Raw genomic sequence first — 27,714 nt, forward strand, 5'->3', positions numbered from 1 at the left:
AGCACCAGTTCGTCATGAGTAGAGGCAGACCTGCATTCTCCCTCAGAGGCAACTTTACCCTAATGTGGGATAACTGATTTCTGTCTTCAGAATTATGAATCAACATGCTATAGTATTCACTGGTTTTGCGGATGTTGGTCATTGCTGTTGCCTAAGAGGACAAGTACGATGAGGAGATTGAGGAACCATGGGAAGAAATATGTTCTCCAAAGTTTAATAGTGATATTAATGTGATTTTGTGGAATTGAAGTAGCATATTATAAGCTTGAGAAATACTTTCCCAAAGCAAATGGTTATCTGCTGTTACAGTTCTACTAAAATGCATGGGGAAGTAGAAATAAATTCTACCTCCTTTGCCTTGCAGATAGAAATCAGCCATACTTCCTTGCAGTTTTGAGGATGTAGATTTTCTGTCACGAGAAGTTTTTAATTAATGTGGGGATTTAAGTTAGGGGGTTTACTTGCAGTGGCTTATGCGGCCAGTTAAAAAGGGGTTCCTACTCTGGATGGTGCTGCTAGGATTTCAAAACCTGAATTTGAAACTAAATGACTAATACTGATATTTTGTCACTTAAATTGTTGTCCCAGAGTGAGTTGCAATATTTCATTAGAATATGGAGGCCTGATGTGGCAAGGGTGTGTATCCACACATCGGACTACTCTTGGGAAAAACCCATTAGGCTCTGTAGGGTTTCAGGACTTCTGCAGCACTGTTGCTGACACTGAAGTGTCTTGTTCAACTTACACAGGAGTCAAAAATGTTTGGATGATGTGTGCCTACTGCACATCTTCCACTGACTAAGATGATGGTGATGAAGAGGCTAAGGGGTAGTGTGAAGGAAAAAAGTAAGGGCAGCCTAAAACAATGACTCTGGCGTTCCTTAAAACACAGAGCAAGTTCTAACTGGAATTGAAGCACAGGCTGAAAAACCAGTCGTGCTTCAACTTGTCTTGATGATGCCTACAAAAATCTGATGGTGGTTAGGAGCTCTGTCCTGGGACCGCTGCCTTGCCCTGCGTGGTGGCTAAAATGTTCTTGTTAATTCCCTGCACGTGTTGCTGGTTATCTTAGGCTGTAAGCTCTTTGGGGGGCAGGATCTCTCTCTTCATTTGTATGAATATTATCTAGCAGAGCAGGACCCTGTCCAAGAGTGAGCACTCCAGTCTTTGCTAGAAAACTGGACACATAATTGGAACCCTTTATTTACTTGTTTTGAGATCACATGATTCAACCACAACTTTTTCCCTATATTCTGTATCGTATAGTTCACCACCGATGAAAAACTGTTGTTTTAGATTTTGTATACCTGAGTGTGTTTTATTTGTTCTCAGCGTTTTTAGTCTATCATGTTGCATAGAGTCTCGTACTTTTTGAAGAATACTTACCTTGCAACTCTTGTCTGAAGCTTCCGGAATATATAGAAAACTGATAAAAAGGATTTTAAAACATTTCAAATCTGAGATTACTTGTCTCCAGTGAGATGATAATTCAGAGTTTATTTAAAAAAATTAAGAAGTGTGTAATTCATAGTAATATATAGCTCTTCAGAAGGAAGGAATTGAAGAGGAAGTAGGTGTAGGTGAAGTGTTATCAACTTTTTACTGTTCAGAATAATTTTTATTCTGTTGCACTAACTTATTTTAATAGCTGAGCATCTTTATTGAATAGGTTTATGGTTTGTTTTGTATTTGTGACTTTTCTCTCCTTGCTGTCTGTTAGGCACTTTCAAGAAATGGACAAACTAAAATCAATCCCAGACCTGGAAAGGTAAGATCAATTTTATGATCATCACTGTTCCTCTCTTTATTTAAAAGCATACCAAGATAGAATTATATGTTATTGGTTTTGTTTTGTTTCAAACACAGTTGGTGATATACTGTGAATCAGACTATCAAGAGAATGGTATTGAAGTTTTCCATGACGTTGTGGATTGCAGTTCTTGGGTTCTGTCACCAACAATTTTAGTTAAAGTCGTCAGAGGATGGTAAGAGATAAATTTTAACTCTTTATCATTGATCTGTCCAGAAATCCTTTGGAACAGTACAAGTAGTAATTCATAATAGGCCTACTTTGCAGATGGCAATGTAACGTAGACACATTTGAAAAGTAAATGTGGTATTTATTTTTTCTCCTGCAATAAGAAGTTCTGTGCTAGCTAACTGTGCTGATCATTGGATTTAGTGTTACCATCTGGAGGAGTGCAACATTTTACCCTGGTGGGATGAAAAGACAGAATCTGTTCAGCTTTGCTGCCCTTTGACTCCTCTCTCCTTTAGCGGTTCCAGGGTAGTATTTGAATTGGTGTAAAAGGCTAGCAAAGGACTTTAAAGGTTTTGATGTGGGATTGGGCTGTGTTAATCTGGATGCAGAAGATGAATTCCTTGTGCAAAGGTATGAAATGATGCTGTAAAGATAACAGACTATTTCTCTGGTGAGTCCAGAGGGATTTTTTTTCTAAAAGCTAGTTTGTATGAGAGTAATTCAAAACAAGTTCATCTCCTACTTTCTCTGCAGAATTAAAGAACAGTCATTACTGGCGTGGATGATAGCATGGCAAGTTAAGTTGTGACCAGGCTACAATACAGTCAAACAGCAGGTTCTCAAAAGGAATGATCCAATAGAAAGCTGGAGAAACAAGGGCCAGCTGCAGTAGGAGATACTTACTAGGAAGCGTGCTGATTTCTGAACGAAAGTCTTTTGGTCTTTGTGAACCAGGACTCTCTTCTTGTCCAGCATGGTTTTCAGTTTCACTAAGGAGCTGTTTTTATTTCTTTTTTCCTCACCTGCAACTGAGAGCTCTAGGGGAGTGTTTTATATTTGCAGATGGATATAGTTTTTTTTTAATCTAGTTAGCTATTGAAACCTGCAGCTAAAAATGAAGTTGTACTTGTCTTCTGAACAGTCTTATCATCCTTCTGCACATCTATACCAGCCTGTGTAGAACTCCAGGCTGCTGTTCACAGGATTCAAGTATCTTGTCTGTTTATACATGACACAGCAGTCTGCAGTGTCAACATTTTCTGACCTACAAATTGGTTCTGATTAATATCTCATGCAAAAGTCTGGTATACATAGACAGCACTCCTGCTGCCCCAGATCATCAGTTTAAAGAGGGTGGAGGAGGAGTTTTTGATGAAATTACAAAGTCAGCAGTAGGCATCTTTTGTTTTTATCATTGCTTTTAAAAATATCACAGAGACCAGAAGTGACTTGCATCAGCAGTGTTGGGTCATTTAGCTGTATTGGGGTGGCATGGAGGGTCTAGAAATACTACTTCTTGTGGGGAAAAAAAAAGTTATTAAATGGGAGCATGATTTTGGAAATCGCACTTGGTAAAATGACATGAGATTATTTTTTTTTTTATTTTAAGCTGGATACTCTATGAGAAACCAAATTTTGAAGGCCCCTCTGTTCCTCTGGAAGAAGGAGAGCTGGAACTCTCAGATATCTGGGGTGCGAGTACTTCTGAAGAGCAAAATGAATGCAAATCTCTAAAGCCTGTGGTGATTGGTTCAATAAGACATGTTGTTAAGGCAAGTAATGTAGTTGAAGAAAATCTTATATAAAGAGAGAAGTTTTTTTTGGTGAAGTTTTATACTGATATAAAAATTCAGTCTTCGAGGTTGAATTTCTTGTGTAATCACAAAATAAATGTGGGTGGATGGGGGTGGTGGTTGTTGTTGTTTTGTTTGTTTAGTAATAGAGATTCTGGTAAAACTAACTAGAAGGATACATCGGGAAGAAAGCAGTGTTGTTCATTAGAATAGCCTCCAAAATGCTACGGAAACTTAATATACAGTATATGCTTTTTAGTTTGGTAGGAAAAGGTTTTTAGAAAACTATCAGTAATTCCACAGACTTCTAATTTCAGAAGCATGTGTGAGGGATTTTTGCTCATGTTTTTCTTAGTGTATTTACCAAACTTACACCCAACACAAAACTTTAGTGTTAAACACCCACAAAGCTTTTTTGATATCAAAAAATACACGTATATGCACAAACTAACCAGGGAGTTTCACACATGGTGGAGCAGCCTTCCTACATGCACTTTTAACCTACCAGTAAGTATGTTTGCAGGTCGCCAAAGTACGCATGAGCTATAAAGGTATTTGACTAGGAAAGAAAAAAGGAGGAATATGCATTGCTTGTAATTACAATTCTTGTTTAAATTAATTGTTTTCAAGAATGCCTTGCTTGGTGTTATGTTAGGTTTCAATTTGCTAGAGGAGGTACTAAGTGGTGAAAGAAGGTGCATTCCTGCCTAGATGGCAGAAAGTAAACAATGTACATGTTGGTTGAAAGGTTGACTGACTGCTGTCTTTGTCCAAACAGAGACAGGCAACTGGCCTAGTTTTCCTTTTATGACAGGTATCTGATAATAGCCGTAATTGACAAGAGGGGAAACGATTTAAAACAAACAGGAGTTACAAAACTGATTTAGTTATCCACATTAATTACAGAACTCACAGCACAGATGAAGTGATTATTGCGATCTTCTTCATTTTGTCAGGATTACAGGGTCAGCCGAATTGATTTGTACACAGAACCTGAAGGGCTGGGAATTGTGACTTCCTTTTTTGACGACACCGAAGAAACAGGGGTGTTTGGCACCACGCAGAAGACTTGTTCTATCAAAGTACACTGGGGCATGTAAGTGCATAGTTCTGTGTGAACATGTACTGCTATGAAAGGAATTGGTTTTAAACCACAGGTTACACCTATCAGATGTTCAAGCAGGCTATATTTAATTCCAGTCATATATTTTGGTAGTTTTTGTTGACAGTAACGTTAGTACATCATTGTAATGCTTCACTCTTGGAGAGGCTGACCTCTGAAAATGTTTTGTGTTAGAGACAGTTTTTCCTTTATTTGCATGGAGTAAAAAAAAAAAAAAAAAAAAATAATTGTAGTAAAGGAATGAGTTTTTCTCTGCTGCTCTTTCTTGTTCAGGCAAACTTATAAGAAATGAGAGGAGGGAGATGAAATGAAATGATAAAATCATCTTTTCTACTTGCTTCCATCTCTAAACTTGAACTCATTGTACTAAAAGAATTTTTTTAAGCTGTTATGTTATAAGGTATAGTGTCAAGTGTGGACTCAAGAAAGCATCCTTTTATTTCACGGTGCATTTTAATTAGTGTTTTTATAGTGATGATTAAGAATGCATGTTATATCACCTGAAAACATCTAGCCATGTAAATCAGGAGTGTAATGTGTACCATGAACTAAGCAAGCTTTTATGTTAAAAAGAGACCTTTAAAAGCAATACAGGTACTGCAGAAGCGGCAATTTTGATAACTTAATAAGTAAACCTGTAAGTCAGTACTGAAAATATCCCTCAAAGTGGCATGGGCAAACCTATGCAGGAGAGGTAGATTTCTTTCAGAAAAAGAGAGTGGAACCACTTCCAGTAATCTTTGCTCCTGCAGAGCATTTTACTAGGTGTATTACATTGGTAATGTAATGTAATTTATATATTGTGTATATATGTATAATATATATATAATGTATTTATAATGTAATTTACTAGGTGTAAACATTGGTTGCTACTTGTCGGCTGTGTCGTGTTTGGGCTCTGGTAGCATTTGTCTTTCTGCAGATGTTTTATTTAACTATTGAAAATTGTCTGACTAAAGACAAATATTACAAATTGCTGCAGAGATGTATTTAAATACGCCCCACGATGGATGAGGCATTTTAGTTATCAGATAAAATACATTTATCTAACTAATTTTTTACATCTTGATTTAAGAGGGGAAAAAAAAGGAGCACTCAGGTATGTAGGAAAACTTTAAGATGTTCATATAATTGGTTCTCTGGCAGAAGTTTGTGTTGAACTGCAAGCAAATTACGTATCTGATTTTATTGCTCTTGGCATATAGGTTATTTGGAGGTTGGTTATCAACTGATTTCCTCTACCTCTCAGCCTTTCATCTATCTCTCAAGTTTATTTCTGATTTTTATATCAGCGTGAGAGTATTTTTTGCACTAAATCTGTGTAAACTCTTAAAGTCTTAATTTCTCTCTGTTGCATTTGGCTGTCTTGAGGGAAAGAAGACTAGTATTTCAATCAGGAAACGAAATAGTTGGAAAATGATCTCTCAGGTACTAGCCCATTAGTCCAGTGTAGCAAAATGTCGCTTCTGCCAATTGCTTGCATGAGAAATTCAGTAAATTGCAAAATGCAGAAAAGCAGCAGCAAGTTTTCTTTCCTTTACTTTACAAGCATGACATAGTTCACTGCACTGGCAGTTGAGGCAGGCTTTGATTCTGAGTCACTTTGCCATGTGGGTGTGGTTGTATCTTAAGGTTTCCCAGTGTGTGTGCTTAATTATTGTTTATTAAAAGCTGCCAACAAAAATGAGGCAATGTACCATTATCTTCTGATTGTACTCTCTCCGTGGTCTCCCATGTGTTTAAATTCTCGCAGTGAAGCTGAGGGCTTACTGAGCAGGGGGCAACTATGAAGCACATAATGCATCTAGTATTTGGCTATAGATACAAATAAAATTAAAGTTCTTTGTTGCTTGGAACCATATGTCTGCAATGAAACTGTGCTAACTCATGCCAGTTAACATCAGCTCAGAACATGCCTTAAGTGATTACTGGGTAAAAGACCTGTGAAAAACTTCTGTTGCTGTCCCATTTAGTAATTTGGAAAATGGTGTCTCAAAGCAGACTCAAAAGTGGGTACAAACCATAAGGAAGCAGATTTCTAAGAAGTTGGTGTTCTGTGTTTGTTTTTTTTTTTTAACATATTAATTAGTAACAAAAGTTTAGAGTTCTATATTGAGCAGATTTTGCAATAAATCCAAATCTAGGGTAGCAGAGATCTTTCAACTTCTAGAAAATTTATTCCGAGTATTTTAAAGCTATTCTAAAAATAATACACAGTAACTTTAAATCTTGAAACTTCAGTCTAAAACTGATGTTGTCCCCAGATAAGACAGTCAAATTCTTAACTGCCTGTTCACTGTATTGATTTTTTTTTTGATTTTTTTTTTTAGCCTGTTCAAACGAAACATGCATTGTCAGTGATTCCTGCACAGACACAAACAGAAGTTTGCCAGTAAATCAGCTTGTAGTTGGGAATTTTGGTGGTAAAGACAAAGAAACAAAGTTTTTTTTTTTTAGGGGTACAATGATATTTTTTCTGAAGTAAACACTTTGTCTTGTTCTTTACTGTTCAGAAATGTTTTTATTTTAATTTTTGCTTTCCACTCCTCCCCTACTTTAGATGGCTAATTTATGAAGAACCTGGTTTCCAGGGAGTCCCTTTAATGCTGGAGCCTGGTGAATATCCTAATTTGGCTTTCTGGGAGAAGAAAGAAGCCTATATTAGGTCCATGAGGCCCTTGAAAATGGTAAAATGTTGTTATTACTTGCAAGCTACATCACCTTTTATGTGTTAGAAATAGTGTGTTAAGATGACTAAATTTCTCAAGACTCGCAGAAATGTAAGTCTTAAAAAACAAACATTTTAGCCTATAAAATTCTTGAACTTTTAACATCTGATTGCATCTATTTCTGCTTTTAATCTTCTTGTTCTCCATTTGTGGTCTACAAAAAAGATTTCATCCTAATTCCAGCTTCTTGTGAAGAGTTGATGACAACTTGGTATAGGTGACTACTTATTTTTCTCTTTTTTTTTTTTTTTCTTTTTCTTTCCTTGCCAACAGGGTGGTCGCAAAGTTGAATGTGCTGGAGAGCCAAAGGTAAAAATCAGTATTTATTTGATTGTTGAAAGGTATATTATCCACATACACATGAACTACGTGTGGGTGGATAAATCTGTCTTGATTGTGTACTGACTACTGAGGGCTTAGCGGCTGGTCATGCTGCATGTGACCACACCATGAAACTGTAATTTCTGTCAAATTTTTGCATCTATCACATGTACATGACAGTATTAACAGCTGTCTGGATAATGCTGACAAGTAGTGAACATTTAAGCCCCAATGTTGCATGTCTAAGGGAAGATGTCTTAAAAAGAGACCCCATTACTTAGTTTCATCATCTTGCCTTCTTCCTCTAGGCACCCATACAAAAGAAACCGACTGTTGTCAGAATTTATCACGCTCTGCAGCTTTTCTTTTACTTCCTTTCTGTGACAGGTAGTCATTTATGAGAAGCCTTTCTTTGAAGGAAGACATGTGGAAGTAGAATCAGAGATCTTTATGCTCAGTGACAAGGAATCAGAAGAAAAGACAAGTCTTCCACTTACATCAGTGGGATCCATGAAAGTACTGGGAGGAATGTAAGTGTGCGAAACCACCAGCAATATTTCTCCTTCAGCTGAAGTGGTAACTCCATAGATTGGAATTTGCAGTGGATAAATTCAGTACCTGTTTACTTTTTTGTCTTCCTATTATTTTTTTTAGGGAGGGGTCTGGGTTAAATTTGCAAATATTCACAACAATGGCTGCATTCTGGACAATACTTTGTCACCCTGATTTCACGGTTGTGAGAGAAGGGGTAGAAAGGCTGCCAAGCTGACAGGGCAGCCTAAGTCAGCTAACTTCCGTCTCTCCTGTTGTAGTGCTGTTTCCATGATTAACTGTTTTAAACCTCAGGTGTGGATTAGTTACAGAATTTCATTTGGCTTTGGTTAGCGAAGGATATAAGGTTTCTCAAATTAACTTGAAGTTCTTTATCATAACAAGCCAGGAAAGGTGTGGTGTGCTTTTTTTTTTTTTTTTTTTTTTGTGCCTTGTCTCTCTACCAGAGTGGTCAACATAATGTCACTCTTCACTTTTTTGTTTTACCTCTGGGAAGTCTAGCAAGTATTTTTAGTGGACTTTTTTTCCTGTTTGAAAGGATTATGTAATTATATTAACATCAATGGAAAAAGTATTTAGGAGACTCCTATATACGTAATAGAAGAGAGGAAAAGAACAAATTTTACAAATCTTTCTGTTCCCTGAAAAGACATAGTGGCAACTGTCCATTTTCACACAGACTCTGTTGTTGTTGTTGTTTAGCTGGGTTGCTTATGAGAAGGCTGGGTTTGAAGGCCATCAGTATTTGCTGGAAGAAGGAGCTTATCAGGATTGGACGGACTGGGGTGGCTATGATGAAGAGTTGCAGTCACTGCGACCTGTTGTTGGTGTAAGTTCCAAGAACATGTAGTAGAGATCTCCTGAGTGCATTGAAACTGCATTTTCCTTATGGTGCTTCTCTCTTTTTTTTTTTTTTAACAGGACTTCACAAGCTCCCATATGATAATGTACAGTGAAAAAGACTTTGGATCAAAGGGTTCCAATATTAATGTGTTAGGAATTATTTCCAATTTGAAAGACACTGGATATGGGCTGAGAACGCAATCTATAAATGTGCTAAGTGGCGTGTAAGTGATATTTTTAACTGTTGTTTAATTTTAAATATTCTTGTATACTTTTTAGGATTTCTGTGTTTGAAGATGTTTTTCTGTGCTCAGACATCTAATGTCTCTGGAAACTTCAGATTAAATTTCCTGCCCTTGACTGCAGCATGTTGGCTACAACATGGAAATGTTGGCTTGCTGACTTGCAAAGTATGATAGTATATGAGATAAGATCTCATCAGAGAGGTAAAAATAGTTTGTTCTTGTGGCTGTGTTTTTAAAAGCATTTCCATAACAGCAAAATTGTTATGGAACTAATTCTAGGCTTGGCGTGTTTGACCTGAGGCAAATTCCTTGCTTTTTCTCAGAGTTGTGTGTAAAATGGATTTCTTCTGAAAAGCAACATTGCTTTTGCAGTGAATCCCATAGGTTAATAGTTTTTTACTACAACCTTTTATTTATATATATATATATATATATATATATATATATATATATGTATACATATATTTTTTTTACATTGAGGTTCCTAAATCTTTTGATTAAGACTACTCCTATTCCTGGTGCCTCTTGCGTTGTCACATACAATTGATAAGTTGGTAAATCTTAATGTTTGATTTGTTGGGCACATCAATTGCAGGTTAAGTTCCACAGCCTTATAGACTGCATCAAAGTATTTTGGAAATATAAACAAATATTAGCAATCATGTCTCCCAATACACAAACTCTAAGAGTATGCGATATACAGTCTCTTTCCTTGTCTGGACTGCAGGTGACTTGCTGAAAGATCTGCCTTACCCAGCCACACCCTAAATCTTTCTGTGTGTTATCTGTGTGATATCTCTGCAAATTTTGCCTGGGTAGAGACTGCAGAATCAAGCTCAGTGCATTCCAAAGGAATGCATTTGATTTGTGTACAATATGGTGTGACAGCAGTTTTTTTCTGCACGGTGACCTTTGAAGCCAGTGTGCCCTTTTGTCTTCTGTAATATGCAAGGGAGATTCATGGGAAAGAGTCACCTCCGAAGGTTGGGAAACAAATTGTGGGTCACCTATCACACCCTTTGTGTAGTTGTTCTAGTAAATGTGACTGTTGCAGATGAGATAGGAATCGTACTTTAGTATGAGTATTCTAGTAATTAAGTGTGACTCCCATACTTTGATGGTAAAAGTGGCTAGAAGTTATTACAAACAAAATCTTTGTCCCACAGACTCTGCAATTGCTCCCGTAATCTCACCTTCTAGTCTCTTAAAGGTGTAATTTGTAGCATTAAAAATATTTTTTATTTAGGTGTATTGTTCGTAACCGGTGACCGCCACTCAGCTTTTACAGTCTTGTACAACCCTTTTGTTTCCAAAGAGGTTGTGAGCCTTTTAGAGTTTTGTGGTGGTGGTCTTAGTAAATGCTAGTGTGTCAGGTAGTTGAGTGAATCATGTTAAGTCATGCTTGGTAATAAAATATTTTATTTTAAGTGATAAGTAACTGTTCAGGTAGAAGAATTTTATATCTTCCCTTCCTATCAGTCATACAGTGATGAATAATCCATTGAGCAATTCCCAGAGCTATTTAGACTAGAACATATATGATGTCATAGCAAACTGTTACAGGTTCAATAAAAGCTTGTCCTAAGCAACCTTCCTGGTATCATATTGAAAATACTTCATTTAAAAAAAAAAAAAGTTAAACTGCAAGAAGCACCGAACCTTCCATAACACTTTTTTTTAACTACAGGTATCTGTAGTAAGCAGTTACAGCAGTAACAGATAACCCATGATCTGTGTTTCCCACATAATTAATTTGATTGCTCTGTAATTTAAAGGGTATATCAAAGAAAAGAAAAGCTTACAGTGCAGAACACAGATATTACTGAACAAGTTCTGAGGTAAACTGCATCTCTAAACTGTATGCTGAAGCCAGCCTAGCTCTGCATTTGGGGAATGAATATTCCGTTTTGGGGTAATGGAAACCTAGCTGCATTACAATTTTCAGCTATAGTTTATGAGGAATGTTTCCAAGCAATATTTTAATGCCTTTGCTTAATCTATTGTGAAGACACATTGAAAAATGTATCCAAAGATGGTGAGTGACTCCTTTTAAATCGATAAATGACTTGCTCTTGAGCATTCTTCAGAAACTGGACGAGCACAAAACCCAGGGTATTTTATTCTTCTACCATTTGGGGCGGGAGAATGGAATTCAGACTGCTTGAAAATAGGAGAGGCCTTTCTTAAGTAGGATTTGATCTTTACTCCAAGGTTGGCAAACTGTTGGTGGAAAATGAAAGTATTTAGTAGCAACAGGTAACACCCTTTACAAGTTTAAGCAAGTACTAAAAGCAACTGTGTTGTACAATTTTGACTTTTCTCTTTCTTAATAATTCTTCAAGCTTATATTTAGTAGTGATCAAAATCACAGGAATTGCATGCTTTGAAATGTGCCTTTTCTTTATCTGTAAACATAGAAAGCTTTTGCCAAAAATACTGAAAAAGCCCCTGTCTTTTAATGTTTTTTTAACTTGGTGGAAGAACATTTCAGATATGTGTTCTTCCTGGGTGTTTGTTTTGCTGTGGTCCTGTAATTCTTATTGGTTTCCTTCCAATTTTCAAGTAATTAGTCCATAGTGCAGATTTGTCTGCTTCTAGTGCATATATTTGTAGTGATATTGAGGAAAGCATTAGGTGATGAGTAGTTCTTATTCAGGAGCCAGAATGTAATGTGTTGAATCTAGATACACACAGAGGGGTAATGTGAGGGAAACTAAAGAGACGCTGTGTACAAGAACAAACCTCCACTGAGAAGCTTGAAAAGGTTGAGAGCCCTTAGGTACCCTGCAGGAGAACATTTCAAACAAAGCTTCCTCTTCCTTCCCTCCACGTCTGAACTGAGCTGAGCTAACACTGAAGAGAACCTTTCAAGGAGTCACAAAATTGAAGTTCACAGGTCCGTGGTACTAGAAATCACAAGCAAAAAGGGGTACGGTAAATAACCTGTTTCCTCTCTTTCCTACGAACAGAATTTTATTACCTCTTCCTCCCTATTAGTCATGCTAAAAGTCTGCAAGTGCCAGTTTTCTCCCTGGCCTCACATGGTCTATGATTACTGTAGGCTGATTTAAATCTGTTGTCTCCATGTTGTATTTAAGGTTTAAATATTATGGATTCTATTTCAGACCTAAAGGAGTGCTTCTGTGCTTGAAAGCTTAACTTTTTACAGCTATGCCGTTTGGTTTAATGAAGGTGTTGCCATTTCGTCTTTAGCGGTGGGGGGAGAGAGAGAGAGTAGGTCCTTCCAGCACGTAGTCTGTCCTATTGTAGGACGAGTCTGAGCAACACAACAAGTGGGATTAGTCCTCTCAGCTGATGTTAGGAAGAGCATATGTGCTAAGAAACAGCCAATGTTTTAAAAGACAAAGTTAGGTAAGATGAATCCTGAGCTGACCATGGGAAAAGCTGTCTTTTAGCAAGGTATCTGTCTCAGGGTTTTCTTCTTGGCTGTTCTTTCAGGCACTGTTTGGAGTTGCTCTTAGGAGACATCACATACAGAGGCTTTGGGTAAAGATACTCTGTGTACTGTCACTTACAGTATATAACTGACAGTTTTCTCTACATCTCAAGTTCCAGTGGCATGGAAGGTGCAGAGGCGTGAAGCCTTTAGCACAGTTCCGGCATTGATTTGGGCTGAGGCTGTTGCTAAGCCTGACTATGGCAATTTGTTGGGCTGGGGGTTACAAAATTATTGTGTTGAGAGAAGTCGCTCCCTGTGGGGTAGGGAGGTTGCCGCCACACTGCAGCGTAAAACTTGAGCTCTTGTGGTACTTGGCAGCTGGGGTGCGACTCTTTCTCTCAGATACGGAGGCTGCCTCTTGCTCTCCAGGCCTCGCGGTTAGTCAGAAGCTGGATTAAAGCAACGCTTCATCCTGGGGATAGTCTTGAGGTCTGACAGGTTCAGCTGCTGCTGAATTCGGCTTCCTGTCCCTGGCGTCATTACCAGTACTCTTGGCAGCTTGCATGGGCTTCTGAACAAAGTGGAGAAGCACAAGTATTTCACCAGTAAGCCCTGGCTCTAGCAATGCTCCAACATGGGCTGACTTGCATGGGAGAGCAGTACTTATTAATTTAAATCCCATTGTTTTCAGCAGAAACGTGCTTAAAGTGAAATACGTTCATTACTTCTGTATTCAGGGTCCTTTTTAGGTAGGAGGAAAATAAATTCCTGCTTTTGAGAGAGTCTAAGGGGAGGGATCTGGCATGTTTTATCATTCGCTTAAAATCAGGAACACTTATTTTCATAGACGTTAATCAAGTTAAACTGCCATGCCTTGTAGTTATACCTTGGTGTCTGTGCACTGAAAAATCTAATAAGCATCTGCTCAAGAAATTGATTAAGGAAACCTCACAGTTTTTGGTATGTGTGGCATACAGGTCTAAACATACCTGAGACACTTGAACTTTCTGCTTAATTTATTGTACATACCAGTGTCTCTTTAATGAATTACTGTGAGGTGATTTTGAAATGTGCCTTGAAATATGCCTTAAGTAATTAGAGCATAACAATTTGGAATAATTGATTATATCTGAGGCAAACCAAGAGATGTGGGTAGTGATAAATGTGAATCACTATATGAGTGCTTGCCATGGACAAATATGAAGTTGATCCTTGCAGTATGTACATGTGATGCAGCTTTATTTCAGTTTGAAGTTATCCCATTTTTTGTATCTGCAGAGACTCCAGCATTTGTTCTTGGACTAAAACTGCAGCTTAATAGAATCTAGTTGCTCAGCACATGTAATTCTTTTTGTGGTGAATTTAGATGGTGAGAGGTAGCCTACACTGCACGTTCTAAATTCAGTATCGTTCAACTGCTTTATGATGTCAATTTTTTGTTAGTTTTGACATTCTGTATGAAGATCCCGCTGAAAGTGAGTTTTGGCATAACTTAGGATAACTCCTTATGTAACGCATTAGCTAAATTACTCTATTCGTACTCAACCAGCTGTTCTCATAGAACCAGGAAGATGTCCTGATCCCTGCATAAATATAGTGAATGAAGCTCAGCTGTTACTGTGGCCAGTTCTGATGTCTGTACACTCCTCAAGAAAAAAAAAAAAAGATTCCAAAAGATACAGAATGTAATTATTGGAACGTTTGGGAAGTCTAGAAGTGGAAGGCAACAGAATTTCTGTAGGTTATGGCAAAAGCAAAGGTAGTACTGATGCAGGAATACTTTATCTGGACTTATAGTATGGACCCTGGGTTAGAAGCATTCTGTAAGAGAAGGTTTCTTAAATGTAGCAGACTATGCATAGCAAGGCTAGCCGATAGTGGGTCCTTCAGAGTAGTAATAAAACATTGCAGGGGCAACTGAATGTTGGAGAGACTTATTTAAGTGATTTGGTTGATTTTCTAGTAGCTAGAGTGTTTATCTCAAAAGTTGAGTATCTTTCAGAAAAGCGTATACTGGCTGAGATGGAAGTTATGGGTTTGATGCAGAAATCTTGAGTTTGTGGCCTATGTCAGGCATGAGGTCTAAGCAGTCATAGTAATTGCTTTGAATTCATATACATTAATCTGGTTAAATTTTTGATGGCTTTAATGTTTAACTGTCAAGGATGTTCTTCCAGCTGATGTCTGTGATCCCTAGCAGGGAACAGTCTGCCCTCATGAGCATATATACCTTTTGCTGCAGCTTAACTTTCTGTTCTGTGCATTTGCTTAAAAACAACTGAAGTTTAGGAATACTATTTTTTAATGTTGCCTGTACATATCCTTATTGTATAGATGACTTCAAAATTTAATTTTATCCAGAACAGTTATATTCTGATATCTATCTGCTTTTGTAGAGAAGAACTTAATCTAGATAAAATAATAGAACTGTGAAACATCTCAGAATATTCTTCCTGGAGTATGCTTTAAAGGTATCTAGATGATGATGCATTGCACTGGTGGTCTGCTTTAGCTTATGATTCATATTCACTCTGATTCATATTGACATGGTGGGGCTAATGGAAGTGAAATTTGCAGGAGTTCTGGAGTGTCAGATGTTTGTAAACAATCAGGGTTTGTTTATTTAGGGTTTTAATAGCATCACAGTTTGTCATTTGAGGGGAGAAATTTATTCTTATATTAAGATAATAATGAATATATACTTCTGTTTTTTTTGGAAAGAGTAGTATAACTTTTACTCATTATTCTCTTCTCTTTCTCTTAGGTGGGTGGCATATGAGAATCCTGACTTTACAGGGGAGCAGTACATACTGGATAAAGGGCTATATCCCAGCATCGAGGCATGGGGGGGGAAGAATTGCAAAATATCTTCAGTTCAACCCATTGTTATGGTAAGGAGTTCATTTTATTCTTGTTTTGCAAGTTTCTCTGAAGTATTTCTAGGTAGTCTTTTCTATCAAATCCAGTTTATGTATATTCTTTCAACAGTAATTAATAACAAGCTTTTGTGTATTTGTTAATTTAGTGCTTCTTAATTGTTTTTCTTATTTTTTTCTCTTTTGTTCTCCAAACCTTTGTAGGATATTGTTGGAAGTGAAAGGGGTAAAGTCAAGGTAAGATACTTCTGTAAGTGCATGAAATGTACTATGTAGTAGTAGTGACTGTGTAACATATAAATAAATAAACTGCACCAGGCTTTTCATGTACTTTATCACCCAGGTTTTTGAACAGATAATTGACTAGTCAGACAAAGAGTGAGAACTCCTAAGTGAAGAAGGAAAGCTGCTTTTCTGAACCTCATAACTAAGGCACATTCCAAGAAAGCTGGGATTTAATAACTAGTCTGTCCCCAGTATCTTTCAGGGGCACAAGCAATGTTTTGGGTCTGCATGTTAGCTGTTAGGGGGTATCAGCAGTTGTTCTGAGGAGCTGGAGTCTGCACCCGTCTATGCAGAGCTTCAGTGTCCAGCTGAAGGTACCTGGAGTCTGTTACAGAGGTGAAGGCTCTGCAAGTTGGACATTGTTGTACATGGTGCAGTTGAGAACTTGTTTTGAACCTAGTTCTTTGGTTAACAGTTCTGCTAATGGTGGTTATACTTGAAGTGAATCTCATTCAGTCACAAGTACTGCTTTCTGAGTGTGCTTAAAAGTTGATGTTGTATTTGTCCATAGTGAAGTGTAGGGAGTGACAGAGAACTTGTCTTTTCAGTGAGTTAATGTATCTTTATGTTAGACTTTCTCCTATGTGCAAGAACTAATACATTTTTTTTTGACAGTGAGAGTAATGGGGGGCTTTTTTCATTCTTTCTTAATTCCCTTCCTTTTTGTCTTTTTCCCTGCGCAAAGTTACTTTTATTTTCTGTCAAATTGAGAAAAATGTCATGGAACTAAAAACCAAGGAGAAAAGCCTTGGCTGTCTCAATTTGCATTCTTAATTAGTAGCATGCCTCACTGGAATGTCCTTTATAGGGATGTATAAACTATGGGGAATAAAAATCTCAAGGCTGCTTATTTTCTGCTGTATGCATGAAAAAATATTTACATCTATATATTATGTTTCCTATTAAGACATTATCCTAAGGAAACTAAGAAGTAATGGCTTGTAGTCAACAGACTGTATCCTTCGTCAGCATGTTCCTCTTTGGAAAGTGCTGTGCATGCCTGCACTTGTATCTCTGTTAAGAGTGAATAAAGCTGGTAGGCATGTGATAATGTGAATGACTTCTGTGTGATCAGGGTTAATTATCCTCTAACCAAATTAGCAGGTTTGCTGCTCAGAATTTTTTTCTTCTTTTCAACAAGGACAAAAGACTCCGGGTGACTTATCCTTTCATACCCTCTCATTCTCAGAATACAGAAAGAAAGAACTGACATGACTGTAACTGTAGTTATAACAGGCACATCAGTCCTGGGAATATATACCACACCTGTTGGCATGCTCCAGAGTATTTTGCCAAGATTATGCACCATTTATGTTCTGAGAAACAGACATCTTTCATTTAGTGAAAAGAGAATGCATTTTGGAGATTAAATGGATTAAGAAACTAAAACAGAACAGTTTATCACCCTTTACTAATGATGTGCCAATTATGACCATTCTCTGGGGATTTAAAAATAATCTCCAGAAGATAGTCAAAGCAGCTACCTTTGTTATTGTTCTTGGAATTATTTTACATCTTACTAAACGATTTAACATCCAGAGGTAGCTTTTGGTATTGCAAACCTTGTTCAAGATACCAAGGTAACAACACTGAAGGTGTAACAAAAAATGTATGTCGCTGAGGGAATCTGGGTATTAAGTATATTGTAACCTAGTCATTGAAGTAATGGTAGAGACATGCTAATGAAGGTTAAAGAATAAAATGTTTTTAAATGTTTGTGGTTGTTTAAAGGTCCAGTTATTTTCAGAGCCTGAATTCAAGGGTAACTGCCAAATATTTGGAAAAAACACAAGATGTATTGATTCATTTGCAGTGAAGTCTTCAAAAGTTTTAGGTGGCAGGTAAGTTATATCAAATGAATATTGTAAAATCACTAAAATGGGAAAAGATTTTAAAAAGCAAACAGCTTTCTAACATCTGAAATGGTTTCATCTATGGGGAATTACAAAGGACAGTGCTTTGCAGTATATACATCAACCTTTAGCTTGTCAGGACAGAAAGTTGTAAACGTTGTTTCTGTCAGTATCTGTTATCAAAGACTGGGAAATATAAACATCATTTTACTTGCACAGTTTTCTTAAAAGACAATTTTTTCTCCTTCCTGCAGCTGCATAGTGTTTGACCAGGAGGAATTCTCTGGTAACCAGTATGTGTTAGAAGAAGGAATCTATCCTGATCTGATGGCAATGGGTTGTTCACCCCAAACAGTTCTAAAATCTTTACGGATTATAAATACTGTAAGTAAATCAGATCAGTACAATGTCTCTGACCTCCCCATTTTTTTTTTTGTAACAATAAAAATGATAGGGACGGGTAGACAACAGAGCAGTACTTTTTTATTTTTCCTATGCAGTAGCAGTGAAATGTCCTATCTGCAGTCAGGTTTTGGACCCCTGTACTGTTTTTTGCAAAGGAGAGGACCTCATAGAAGCAGCTGCCTGTCATTGCTCTTCTTAACAACAGCTTACAAAAGGACTTCTGTAAAACAAATTAAGGATGTGTCAGAAGTTTTATTTCCCATTAGGAGAGATCACTTAGAATAGGTTGAGAAGTATCAGTAGGACAGTGTGAAGTAATATCTATACTATAGTCCATGCTTTTAAGTGCATGTTAGAAAGAGCAGGCTTCAACTCAGGAGTTTTGCATGAAATGCAGGTAATTATAAAACGCTATTGCTATCATCAGGGAAACGCAATTTGTGTTCCTCATGAAATAATGTACCCTTCTAGATAAAGCAAAGCAACGCCCAAATGCCATTTGGCAAAATCAGACACACTGTTATGTGCAGTGGATACAAATCTAGCAACATTTACATATTTTGTAACTCGTCAGTGGTCAGAAACGAGTCTGTTCAAGCCTTTAACCAATCATTATGATAGATCGCTTATGGAATCTGCAAGTAATTACTAGCAAAATGTAGTCAAGAATCCAGGAACTTAGTACAACTATGCAAAGAGGTGGTACTCATTTTAAAAATGGAAGACTGCATTATTGACTCTCTCCTTTGAATTTGGCAACTGTATTGCACTCCACTGTAATTTTGGTAACCTGTCAGTGATGTAGCAGTTGACGAAGGAGAACTAAAATGTGTCATCCTCTTTCAAGTCTCTGGAGCATTATGATGTACACTGTAAACAAACATTTGCATCAAGTATGTCTGCCTTCTGAATTCTTTGTCTGTCCAGTAGACAGATCATATTAAAAATAATAGAAGTGGTTCTAGCCAAACTTGGTGGGTGATCACCGTGTATTAAAACAGACTCTTCTGTACATGACGTTATCAAGTTCTTGGGTTTCAAATGCTTGTTTCATGCTGGAAGGATCAGCTTTCTGTAGGAAAATTTATTTGCGACAGAGACTGTTGTGGTAAAACAGCCAAATGTGTCAGTTCTGTGCTTCTTGAAGATCTTAAAGCTTCTGAAACTTGTTCTAGCCCTACAATTTATCACATTTCCATAGTAGTGCAGAGATGTCTGTCTGCAAGTCATATGCTGGTGCTTTCTTTTTCAGAGGCTTCTTAACCTGAGGAGAAGAGGAAAATGGGTTGCTTTGCTCAGTGGTTTAGTAGCAAACCAGAATACAGAGAGTAAGAATTTAGATGGAAATGGTCATGTTATACTGTTGGTTTTTTCATGATTTAACAGAAGCTTGAACTTATTATTCTAGATACCATTGTCACCTGTCTTATTTATTTTGTGGCTGTTTTTTGGCAGTCTCATTCTCAATTCCTCCACACCATTTGCTGGTCCCACAACTTTTCCCATGACTTCTTTGTGCCATTTCTATACAAGATGCACATTTTTTGTTCAGAAGCTCAGTATCTTTGCTTCGTTATGCTTGCTTTGCATGCTCCGACTAATTGTGTTGCAGATGGAAGAGTGTTTTTCCTTCTTGAACTTGCTATGTGTTCTTTTCCCTGAACATACTGCAAAAACAACTGTGGGTGTGGCTTATACTTGGAGTCATGCTGTAAATACTCTTTTTTAATGAGCAACTCTGTGAAATAGCTAAATGTAGATATACGTGAGAACCAGCTCTGTGTAATACAGAACATGGGAAGAACTGCAAGTTAGAAAACTCTAAGCTGACCTTGCACTTCTTGCTGTGGGGAATGCTTTTATATAAGTCTTACTGCTGAATCTTAAAAAATGCCCAGAGTGGAAGGTGTGGTTGAAAATTGGAGGATTTCCTTTTCTGTCTCTGTGCTTTCTTTTTAAGTAGGTTATTTCTGAACTATTGAATATGGCTCAAGGGTTGCTGTCTGACCAGTTTTCTATCACGGAAGGCAGGTGCTGAGGGTTCAGAGACACTGGGACATAATCATAGTTCATGTTGGGCTTTTTACCCATGATGATGCTTAATAGTCTAACTCGCATTAACCTTTGATGGTGGGATTAGTCTACTCTGATTTTGGAGTAAGCTAAAAGGCCTCTTTGGCATTTTCCACAAGCTAATAACATGCACGCAAACAGGAGCATAGCTCAGCTGCTGTGTGATAACCTGGGCTGCTGCTGAGATAATGGTGATGCTAATGTAGCATTATCAGCTGAGCCCTTAGCCGTCTAAAGGAAGGTTAAAGAGGAATTTAAGCAATGTCTAGAAATTGGTTGACATGAGATTTTTCCTGGTAAAGACACGTATCCGCTGCTGTGTGCATATGGATCCATCCCTGCCTCTGCATGGCCTGTTTCCATGCGTGAGGCCAATTGTGAGTCTGAGACCTTGCTTCACATTGGGTGTTCCTGATGTAGTTGATGTGTTTCAAGCATGCCGAAAACATGCCAGCAGTTAGGAGCTATTCTGGCTATGCCATTGGATTTACTCAGTTGTGACTGGAAGACTTGTGAGAAAGAAATGACCCTGCCACTCCCTATCTATGACTGTAAATTGTGACACCAGGACACTCAAGCTTAATTAATTTCATCCTGAGGGATTTCAAACCCTTACCTCCCAGCTTCAAAGTAAGGGCCTTAATTGTAAGAGTCTGTTTCCAATCCACTACAGATACTTGCCACACAGAAAAGAATCCCAGTTTCGTTATCCAGAAGGCATTTAAAATGGATTCATTCAGTGATACAGGGAGTTTCATGTGGATAGGACCCCTCTGAAACCAGAAGCATGTTGACAGAGAGGGAGAAGAATCATCACCCCTGAGCCATTGGGAAGATTCAGATGTTAGTTTTTGCCTGAGTCATGAATTTCACCTCAGAAGTATGAATCTTGAAGCTTTTGTCTAGCGAGAGATTTATATGGCATAGCCCACTATAAAAGTTAAAAATGAAAGCTGCAATAGGCAGTGTTGACAAGGCTGTCATCATTTGAAGCTGTAGAAATCAGTATTAGTTGACTGTGTTTTCAGATGTGAAGCTGAAAATTCCTACAGTGAATGGAAGTTAGTGCAGTGGGAAAGGGATACTGCATTAATTTAAATGTGTTTTAAAATATAATTAAGATATGCAAGAATTGATCATGGAGACATTTTTATGTGTCGTCATAACGAAGTCTTATGTTGAATGGAAGAAGAATCCTTGTGTGTTTTGTATAAGGTCTTTCTGTGACATTTTTGTTAGTTTCCTTTAAGTAATCTATTGAAGAGCAAAAGTATTTTTTAGGGTCTTTGAGCTGAAACAATCGAGCAGAAAACTCTAATATAAAAGGGTTGCATGGAGAAATGATGTTCACAGTCACCATTTGGACTTTTAACATCGTATAGAAATGCTCATCTTCTTTTTACAGGAGCTGTCTGAGCCATGCATAGCTCTTTTTGAAAAGGTGCATTTCCAAGGAAAGAAAATCGAATTCAGTACAGAAATCTTAAATCTGCAGTTCCTGGGATATAATCCTCGAATAGCTTCAGTTCAAGTTCTTGGTGGCATGTAAGTTCAAAACACTTCTTGATTCTTTAGAATTATGTGCTTACTCCATAGAAAAAAACAGGTGTTAGAAACTAAGACAAATAAAATTGGAATAAGATAATGTGCTCAGTGCATTAATGCGCATCATACTACAAGAAACTCTCCTCCTGTTTCTACAACATATTATTACTCACAAGAAAGTGCCCTGTGCTTTTCTAAGAAGCTGCAATGAATTAGAATAAAGCTCACAAGGGAACTGGTCCTATCTCTCCTGCTATGTTATAAAAGGTAGTTTGTATAGGTAGCAACCTTAAAAACAACTTCTGTGCTCTTGGTTTAGGTCTTGATCACACCAAATAATGCAGTTCATGATCTGTATCCTACGTCATAAGTTCAAAATGTTTTAATAAGCTTTGTATTCATTCTTTTTCCTAGATGTTATGGACACTGATACTGACAGATGTTATGTTATGATGTTATGGACACTGATCATGACCTGCCCTTTTTGGCATTAGTAATAATCCCTTTCAGTTCATGGAATTGAGTCAAACTTTTGGTTATATATTTATCAGTTAAATTCATAAGCAGTTTTAAAGCAGATTTGTTCTCTAAATTTACTCCAGAAAATCAGGTTAAGAAAACTATCTGTGATATTTAAAAACTGTCTGGAATTATTTTGAAAACTTTTCTGCTAGCTTCTTTTAATACCTCAGCAGATCTGTTAAATTTCTTTTCTTGTGTTTTTCTGATGCAAACCTTTACCTCCAGGATACTTGCTGTAAGTTTTTTCTAACTTGAAGAATCATGCTTCTTTTTTTCATGTTATGTTCATGTTGCTTCGCATTTAAATGTGTTCTTTTGAAGAGGTAAATTTCTGAAACACGTGCAAGAGAGATGCTGTTGGATAGCTTAATACTGCCCTCAAGTGGATAGTTCATACCAGGTCTTTAGCACAAACCATTTTCTCCATCTGGATAAATGGGTCAAGGGTTTCCTTAGCTCACTGAACTGAAGTTTGAAACGTAAAGGTCTTGAGAAAAGCTGTGCAGAAGATGCATGCTCGATATTTTTGATTATATATTTTTTTTGATTTTATGTTTTCGAGATTTTTTGCATCTCTCACCATAACCGCAATGTAGTTGATTCTCACTTTCCATAAGGGGAAGTAACATGAAGTCAAACATCAGGTTGTTTCTTTGCCAAGAACATGGTTACCATGGTTCCAGGTAATGGAGTTGTGGATTGGGCATGCTTCCTGTCCAGTCAACATAAGTCTTTTTTGTTTGATCGCTGTGAAGGTACAGATTATGATATGAAATCAAAATTTTCATTATAGTAGTGTCAGTTGCTGGACTAGTTCCTGTCAGAATCACAGGATAGTTTAGTTTGGAAAGGACCTCTGGAGGAGTTTATCTGGCTTTCGAGTGCCCTTGTTCCTAATGTCTCTCCCCATTTTGAGTGGGGAGAGATCTCTTAGTGAAGAGAGATCCATTTGTAATTCTCTTAATTTCATATATGGCGATAGATGTGTAGTAGGCCATGAAAAAGCTCCAAAATTAAGGTGAGCATGTTCCTGAAAGCAGATGAAATTTCAAATCTGTGTTCTTCCTTTAAGACAAGAAAATGTTTTATTTCATTCAACTTGTAATTTTTAAATAACAAGACTTTAAAATGTGAAATCCAGTGTACCCATCTTAATGCTGTTGATCTAAATCAGAACATGATTTTATTATTTTGAAGACCTGTTAAAAAGGAATGTCCCATGGGTCATTGGCTTAAATACTTAAAAACTACTATCTTTTGGGACAGATTTCTGTTACATCTATTTATTGATTCTAAAGCAGGATTTGGCAGCAAAAGCATTGTTTTTTCTTTTTTTTCCCCCTTCATAGATGGATAATTTATGAGCATAGTAATTACAGGGGGCGTCAGATGTTTTTATCACCAAATGAAATTCCAGATTGGTATAAACTGAGTGGCTGTCATCAGATAGGTTCTCTGAGACCTTTACTGCAGGTGAGTAGGCTCTGAAGGGAAGTTGTGAAGTACTGATTTATATTTAGTAATGGGGGAGAGGGGATGTTATGCAGATGAAAGCAATATTAAAATCTCAATGCATGTCACAAGCTTCAGCAATGGCAATTGTATAAAGAAATCACTCTACAGTTTTGTTTTAGTAAAAGTTATTTGATTATGCTACATGGTTTTGCATTTCTACTGCTTAGACTGTTCATTAAGCATACTTTAAACCAAAATATTGAAGACAGCATGTAAGGATTGGCTAAATAATTTGAACTAACGAACAAATAATGGATATAACTACTTCATAAAAATTATTTTAAGTTGTTTTATAATTAACTCCCAAACTGGTCACTGGCATACTCTCTGTACTATCTACGTTATTTTTGGAGCAACAAGAATATTGGTCAATAATACTGGATTACTTCAATTAGTAGTGATAGCGTTGATTTAGGGGATGAAAAGTCCTTCTGTGCTTACTATGTAGCAGAACAATTTGCAAATCTAATGCAAAACTTCTCGTGTTGTTATTTTTGTGTTGCTCTCTAAATAGAGACCAAGTGATTTGGTCCAAATGCTGTGGCAGTACTCTGAGCTTTAACATTTGAAGTTCTTGCTGGGCTATATTTTGTTGAGGAGACAACTTTTTATAACTCACAGATTATTTACACTGGTAACAAAGGCATTTGCTTACTGTCACAGACTTGTCTTTGTATAGCCGTAAGCAGAGTTAGGAATAATGTATTTTGACTGCCCTGGCTGAGAGCTTGTCTAAACAGAAATGTGAATATGAAACAAGCCGCAGCATGAATGTGCAGTCTAATACCTGCTGCCAGTGACATAAGCAGCACTGCACAAGTGCACCCTTTGTATAGATAGATGCTCTTAGACTTCACAGGAATTTAACACAGTAAAGTGGGTGCTGTTCTGAATTCAAAACTTTCTTAGCTTTCCACTGTGTGCTGATCCCAGTGTATAGGCAAGCTTAGAACTAAGTGTCTGAGCAGAATGGGAGATTATCAAAGCTTGACTTGCCTTAGACAGTTAAGGATAATAGATAAAATTCTCAAATAAATAAGTAATAAAAGTAATTAAATAAAAATTAAATAAGTAATAAATAATAACATTTTCAAACAGAAAAGTTAAGCTTTGTGAAAGAAACTCACCAGGCTTAGAACTGAGTAGCAACTGCTCTGAAGTTAACCAGAGCAGGATGTGTTCTGCTCTAAAGAGATTGTGGTTAGAGTTCTGGTTTTGTTTGTTTATTTATTTATTTATTTTCTATGCAGAAACGTGTGTACTTCAGGCTCCGTAACAAGGAAACAGGGAAATTTGTGTCAACGGATGGAAATTTAGACAACTTGAATCTTCTCAGAATACAGGTTGCAGAAGATACAGACTCAGAAGATCAAATCTGGGTTTATCAGGATGGATTCATAAGATGCCGGGTAGGGTTCAAGTTCAATGTGAATTATCTCTTTTGCTCTTCAGTAACAGGACTCACTGAATTCAATTATTACTGCATCATTGTATTATCTTAATTTTTCTAGGTTTATTCTGTTACAGCTGTAGAACTTTTTCTTTTTTTTTTAATGGAGTTTTTGGTTGTTCTTGTTTGGCATGTTTTTTGTTTTGATTTGCATTGACCTCTGGCTTTTTCAGGTGACATAAACTAGTTGTATGATACCTTTGTTTGATGTAATAGAAATTTTGAGACTTTAGTTGTGATTTATTTTTACCGAAAAGAACTGTAGCTTTATAAACACAGTCAACACTGGAAGATCATTGTTGTGCTTTTCACAAGCTCCTTCTACTTTCTCCATGGTGAAAATATCACAAAACTTATAAAAGCTAGGGAGACCTTTTAAAATTCAGAACCTTCCTAATAATCTTTTTGAACTACACATACCTGTAGGTGTACTTTGTGGTGGGTAGATTAGTCTGCTGTAGGTTATATCCTCTTCCGCATTCAGTAAGCGTAAAGATCAAATCCTACTTTTTCCCCTCCGTTGCTCATAATTCTGTATTTGTCAAATTCTACCCTTTTTTTGTTCCTCCGTGCAAGTTTCCAAATGAGGTCCGACTTTTCTCACAGTCCATAAAACTAATCATGTGTGAATTGTCATTGAGGTGAGCAGAGGTATTTGCAGTTCATAATGTTTAAGCATGAACAGTCTTAGGTAGGGATGCAGGCCAAAGAAAATTAAGTTACTTTAATACTGTTAAACAGCTTGACTGCAAAGAATCATGTGAACTTTTTCTATAGGATTGTATAACTTCAAAGGAGAGGTTTATAACCACGTCATCTATGCTGGAGGGAAGAATCTTGCTGTTAATAAGCTAAGGCATTGTTTGGACATGTTTACAGGACACAGGCAGTGGTGAAAGGGATTTATGCAGACAGTGAAATGGTGCTCAGTAAGCTAAAAGCTTTAATATCACATACAAAAAGACTTCTGTCGTGATGGTCTCTCTCAAACATTTTGTTGGAAATAGTATATTCATATCGCAACAGTGTGATACTATATGATTGTGGGTAAATGCTCTTTGGTTTCTTTTCACTGTAGATGTAGTCCATAGTGTAGTTTTGCTGTGCACAGAAAATACACGGCTTGTGCTGTATGGCAGTCCTGTTAGCTGAGCATGGAGTGCAGGATGGCAACGTTGATCTTAAATCACCAAACACTTACAGAGTTCCGCCATCTCTCTGTTGAATGGCAGAAAAATCTTCATATTTTGCACAAAGAGGTGGTTTTACCACATTTCAGGAAAAATTAAGCTCATGGGAGGGTAGGTGCATGCACACAGGCAGACACAGATCATTGGAAGAACTTCTGCCTTTGTGTCTGGAAGTTAGATCATCTTACCGACTTGGGGTCGCTGTATCTTGAGGTGTGCCTGACGTTTTTAGGTATGTGGGGTAACCAAGTAAGCAGGATATCAAAACCATTCATCTCATCTGTTAGAATCAGATACAAATAGCAGGGAAGAATTCGGGTCTCCTCACTCATGATGAGTTTCTTAGAGATGCATGAAGTAGGCACCTCACGAACCTTTGTAAGGTGCAAGCTTTGAGTCCTCCAGGTAGAGAAAATTTCTAGATACAGATGAGAACTAAATTGACTTACTTTATAGCTGTATTTCAATTCTAGGTTGTGACAGTAGGAAGTTCTGCTCTCTCAAAACTGTGTATTTAATAATTTAGGGCCATACTGACAATGGCACTTGGATGTTTAAAACTGCCACTAAAGTCAATTCAGAAGTTAAGAGAAGCCTTGAAGATCCCAGTTCCCATAAAATAATTCACTACAATTTACTACTAATACAGCCTTAACATTTTTGTCAAGTAAGCTTGATTTTTGCCAGTATTTTTTTAGCCAATAAAGAAATCTGCAGAGTTCTGACATCCAGTAGCACAGATGCCTAGGAAAAGAATCACAGAACAAAAAATAAAATACCACTGTGAGGTTCTCTGAAATTCAGACACTTTATACAGTGCCCAGTTTTGTCCTTTCTCTACCTCAAAAGGGTATTGCAGAACTAGAAAAGATTAAAGAAAAACGACAACAGTAACAAAAAGATCAAAGGAGATGGATTGCCTCCATGCGAGGAAGAGACTAAGTACCTATGACTACACATAGTGTGGACAAGCCATCCCTTAAAATAAGGGGCGGTGCAGCAAGGAGACCATCAAATAAAGCCCGTAGCTGTGTATCAAAGAAATGACTTTTTTATAGCAGTAGCAAAGATGTGGAACTATTTGCTACAGAAGGGTTATGATACGGAAGTGTATGGGTAAAAGGGTTATGTTGATCTCAGTGAGTAGTGAATAACTCGTACATGGGACAGAAAACGTCCAGGTATTAAAGATACCGGCTCTGCACGGAAAAGTCTCTGGGCTAGAAATTGCT

The 27,714-nt window shown here is 37.3% G+C and overlaps 1 protein-coding gene across 2 annotated transcripts in view; it reads left to right on the plus strand.

Annotated features, from left to right (window-relative positions):
• The window catches only part of CRYBG1 (crystallin beta-gamma domain containing 1), a 97,357-nt gene that overhangs the window by 64,513 nt on the left and 5,130 nt on the right, over positions 1 to 27,714 (plus strand). For both annotated transcript variants that reach the window (XM_050709784.1, XM_050709785.1), the window contains 16 exons: positions 1,721 to 1,768; positions 1,867 to 1,985; positions 3,372 to 3,534; positions 4,512 to 4,651; positions 7,239 to 7,365; positions 7,681 to 7,716; positions 8,116 to 8,258; positions 8,983 to 9,109; positions 9,202 to 9,347; positions 15,533 to 15,659; positions 15,849 to 15,881; positions 17,661 to 17,770; positions 18,037 to 18,166; positions 21,666 to 21,805; positions 23,677 to 23,800; positions 25,093 to 25,251. In XM_050709784.1, the coding sequence (XP_050565741.1) occupies positions 1,721 to 1,768; positions 1,867 to 1,985; positions 3,372 to 3,534; positions 4,512 to 4,651; positions 7,239 to 7,365; positions 7,681 to 7,716; positions 8,116 to 8,258; positions 8,983 to 9,109; positions 9,202 to 9,347; positions 15,533 to 15,659; positions 15,849 to 15,881; positions 17,661 to 17,770; positions 18,037 to 18,166; positions 21,666 to 21,805; positions 23,677 to 23,800; positions 25,093 to 25,251 (1,872 nt within the window). The remainder of the gene's footprint in view (positions 1 to 1,720; positions 1,769 to 1,866; positions 1,986 to 3,371; positions 3,535 to 4,511; positions 4,652 to 7,238; positions 7,366 to 7,680; positions 7,717 to 8,115; positions 8,259 to 8,982; positions 9,110 to 9,201; positions 9,348 to 15,532; positions 15,660 to 15,848; positions 15,882 to 17,660; positions 17,771 to 18,036; positions 18,167 to 21,665; positions 21,806 to 23,676; positions 23,801 to 25,092; positions 25,252 to 27,714) is intronic.

This window comes from Cygnus atratus, chromosome 3, assembly GCF_013377495.2.
Source record: "Cygnus atratus isolate AKBS03 ecotype Queensland, Australia chromosome 3, CAtr_DNAZoo_HiC_assembly, whole genome shotgun sequence".
In the NCBI taxonomy this organism is placed as follows: Eukaryota; Metazoa; Chordata; class Aves; order Anseriformes; family Anatidae; genus Cygnus; species Cygnus atratus.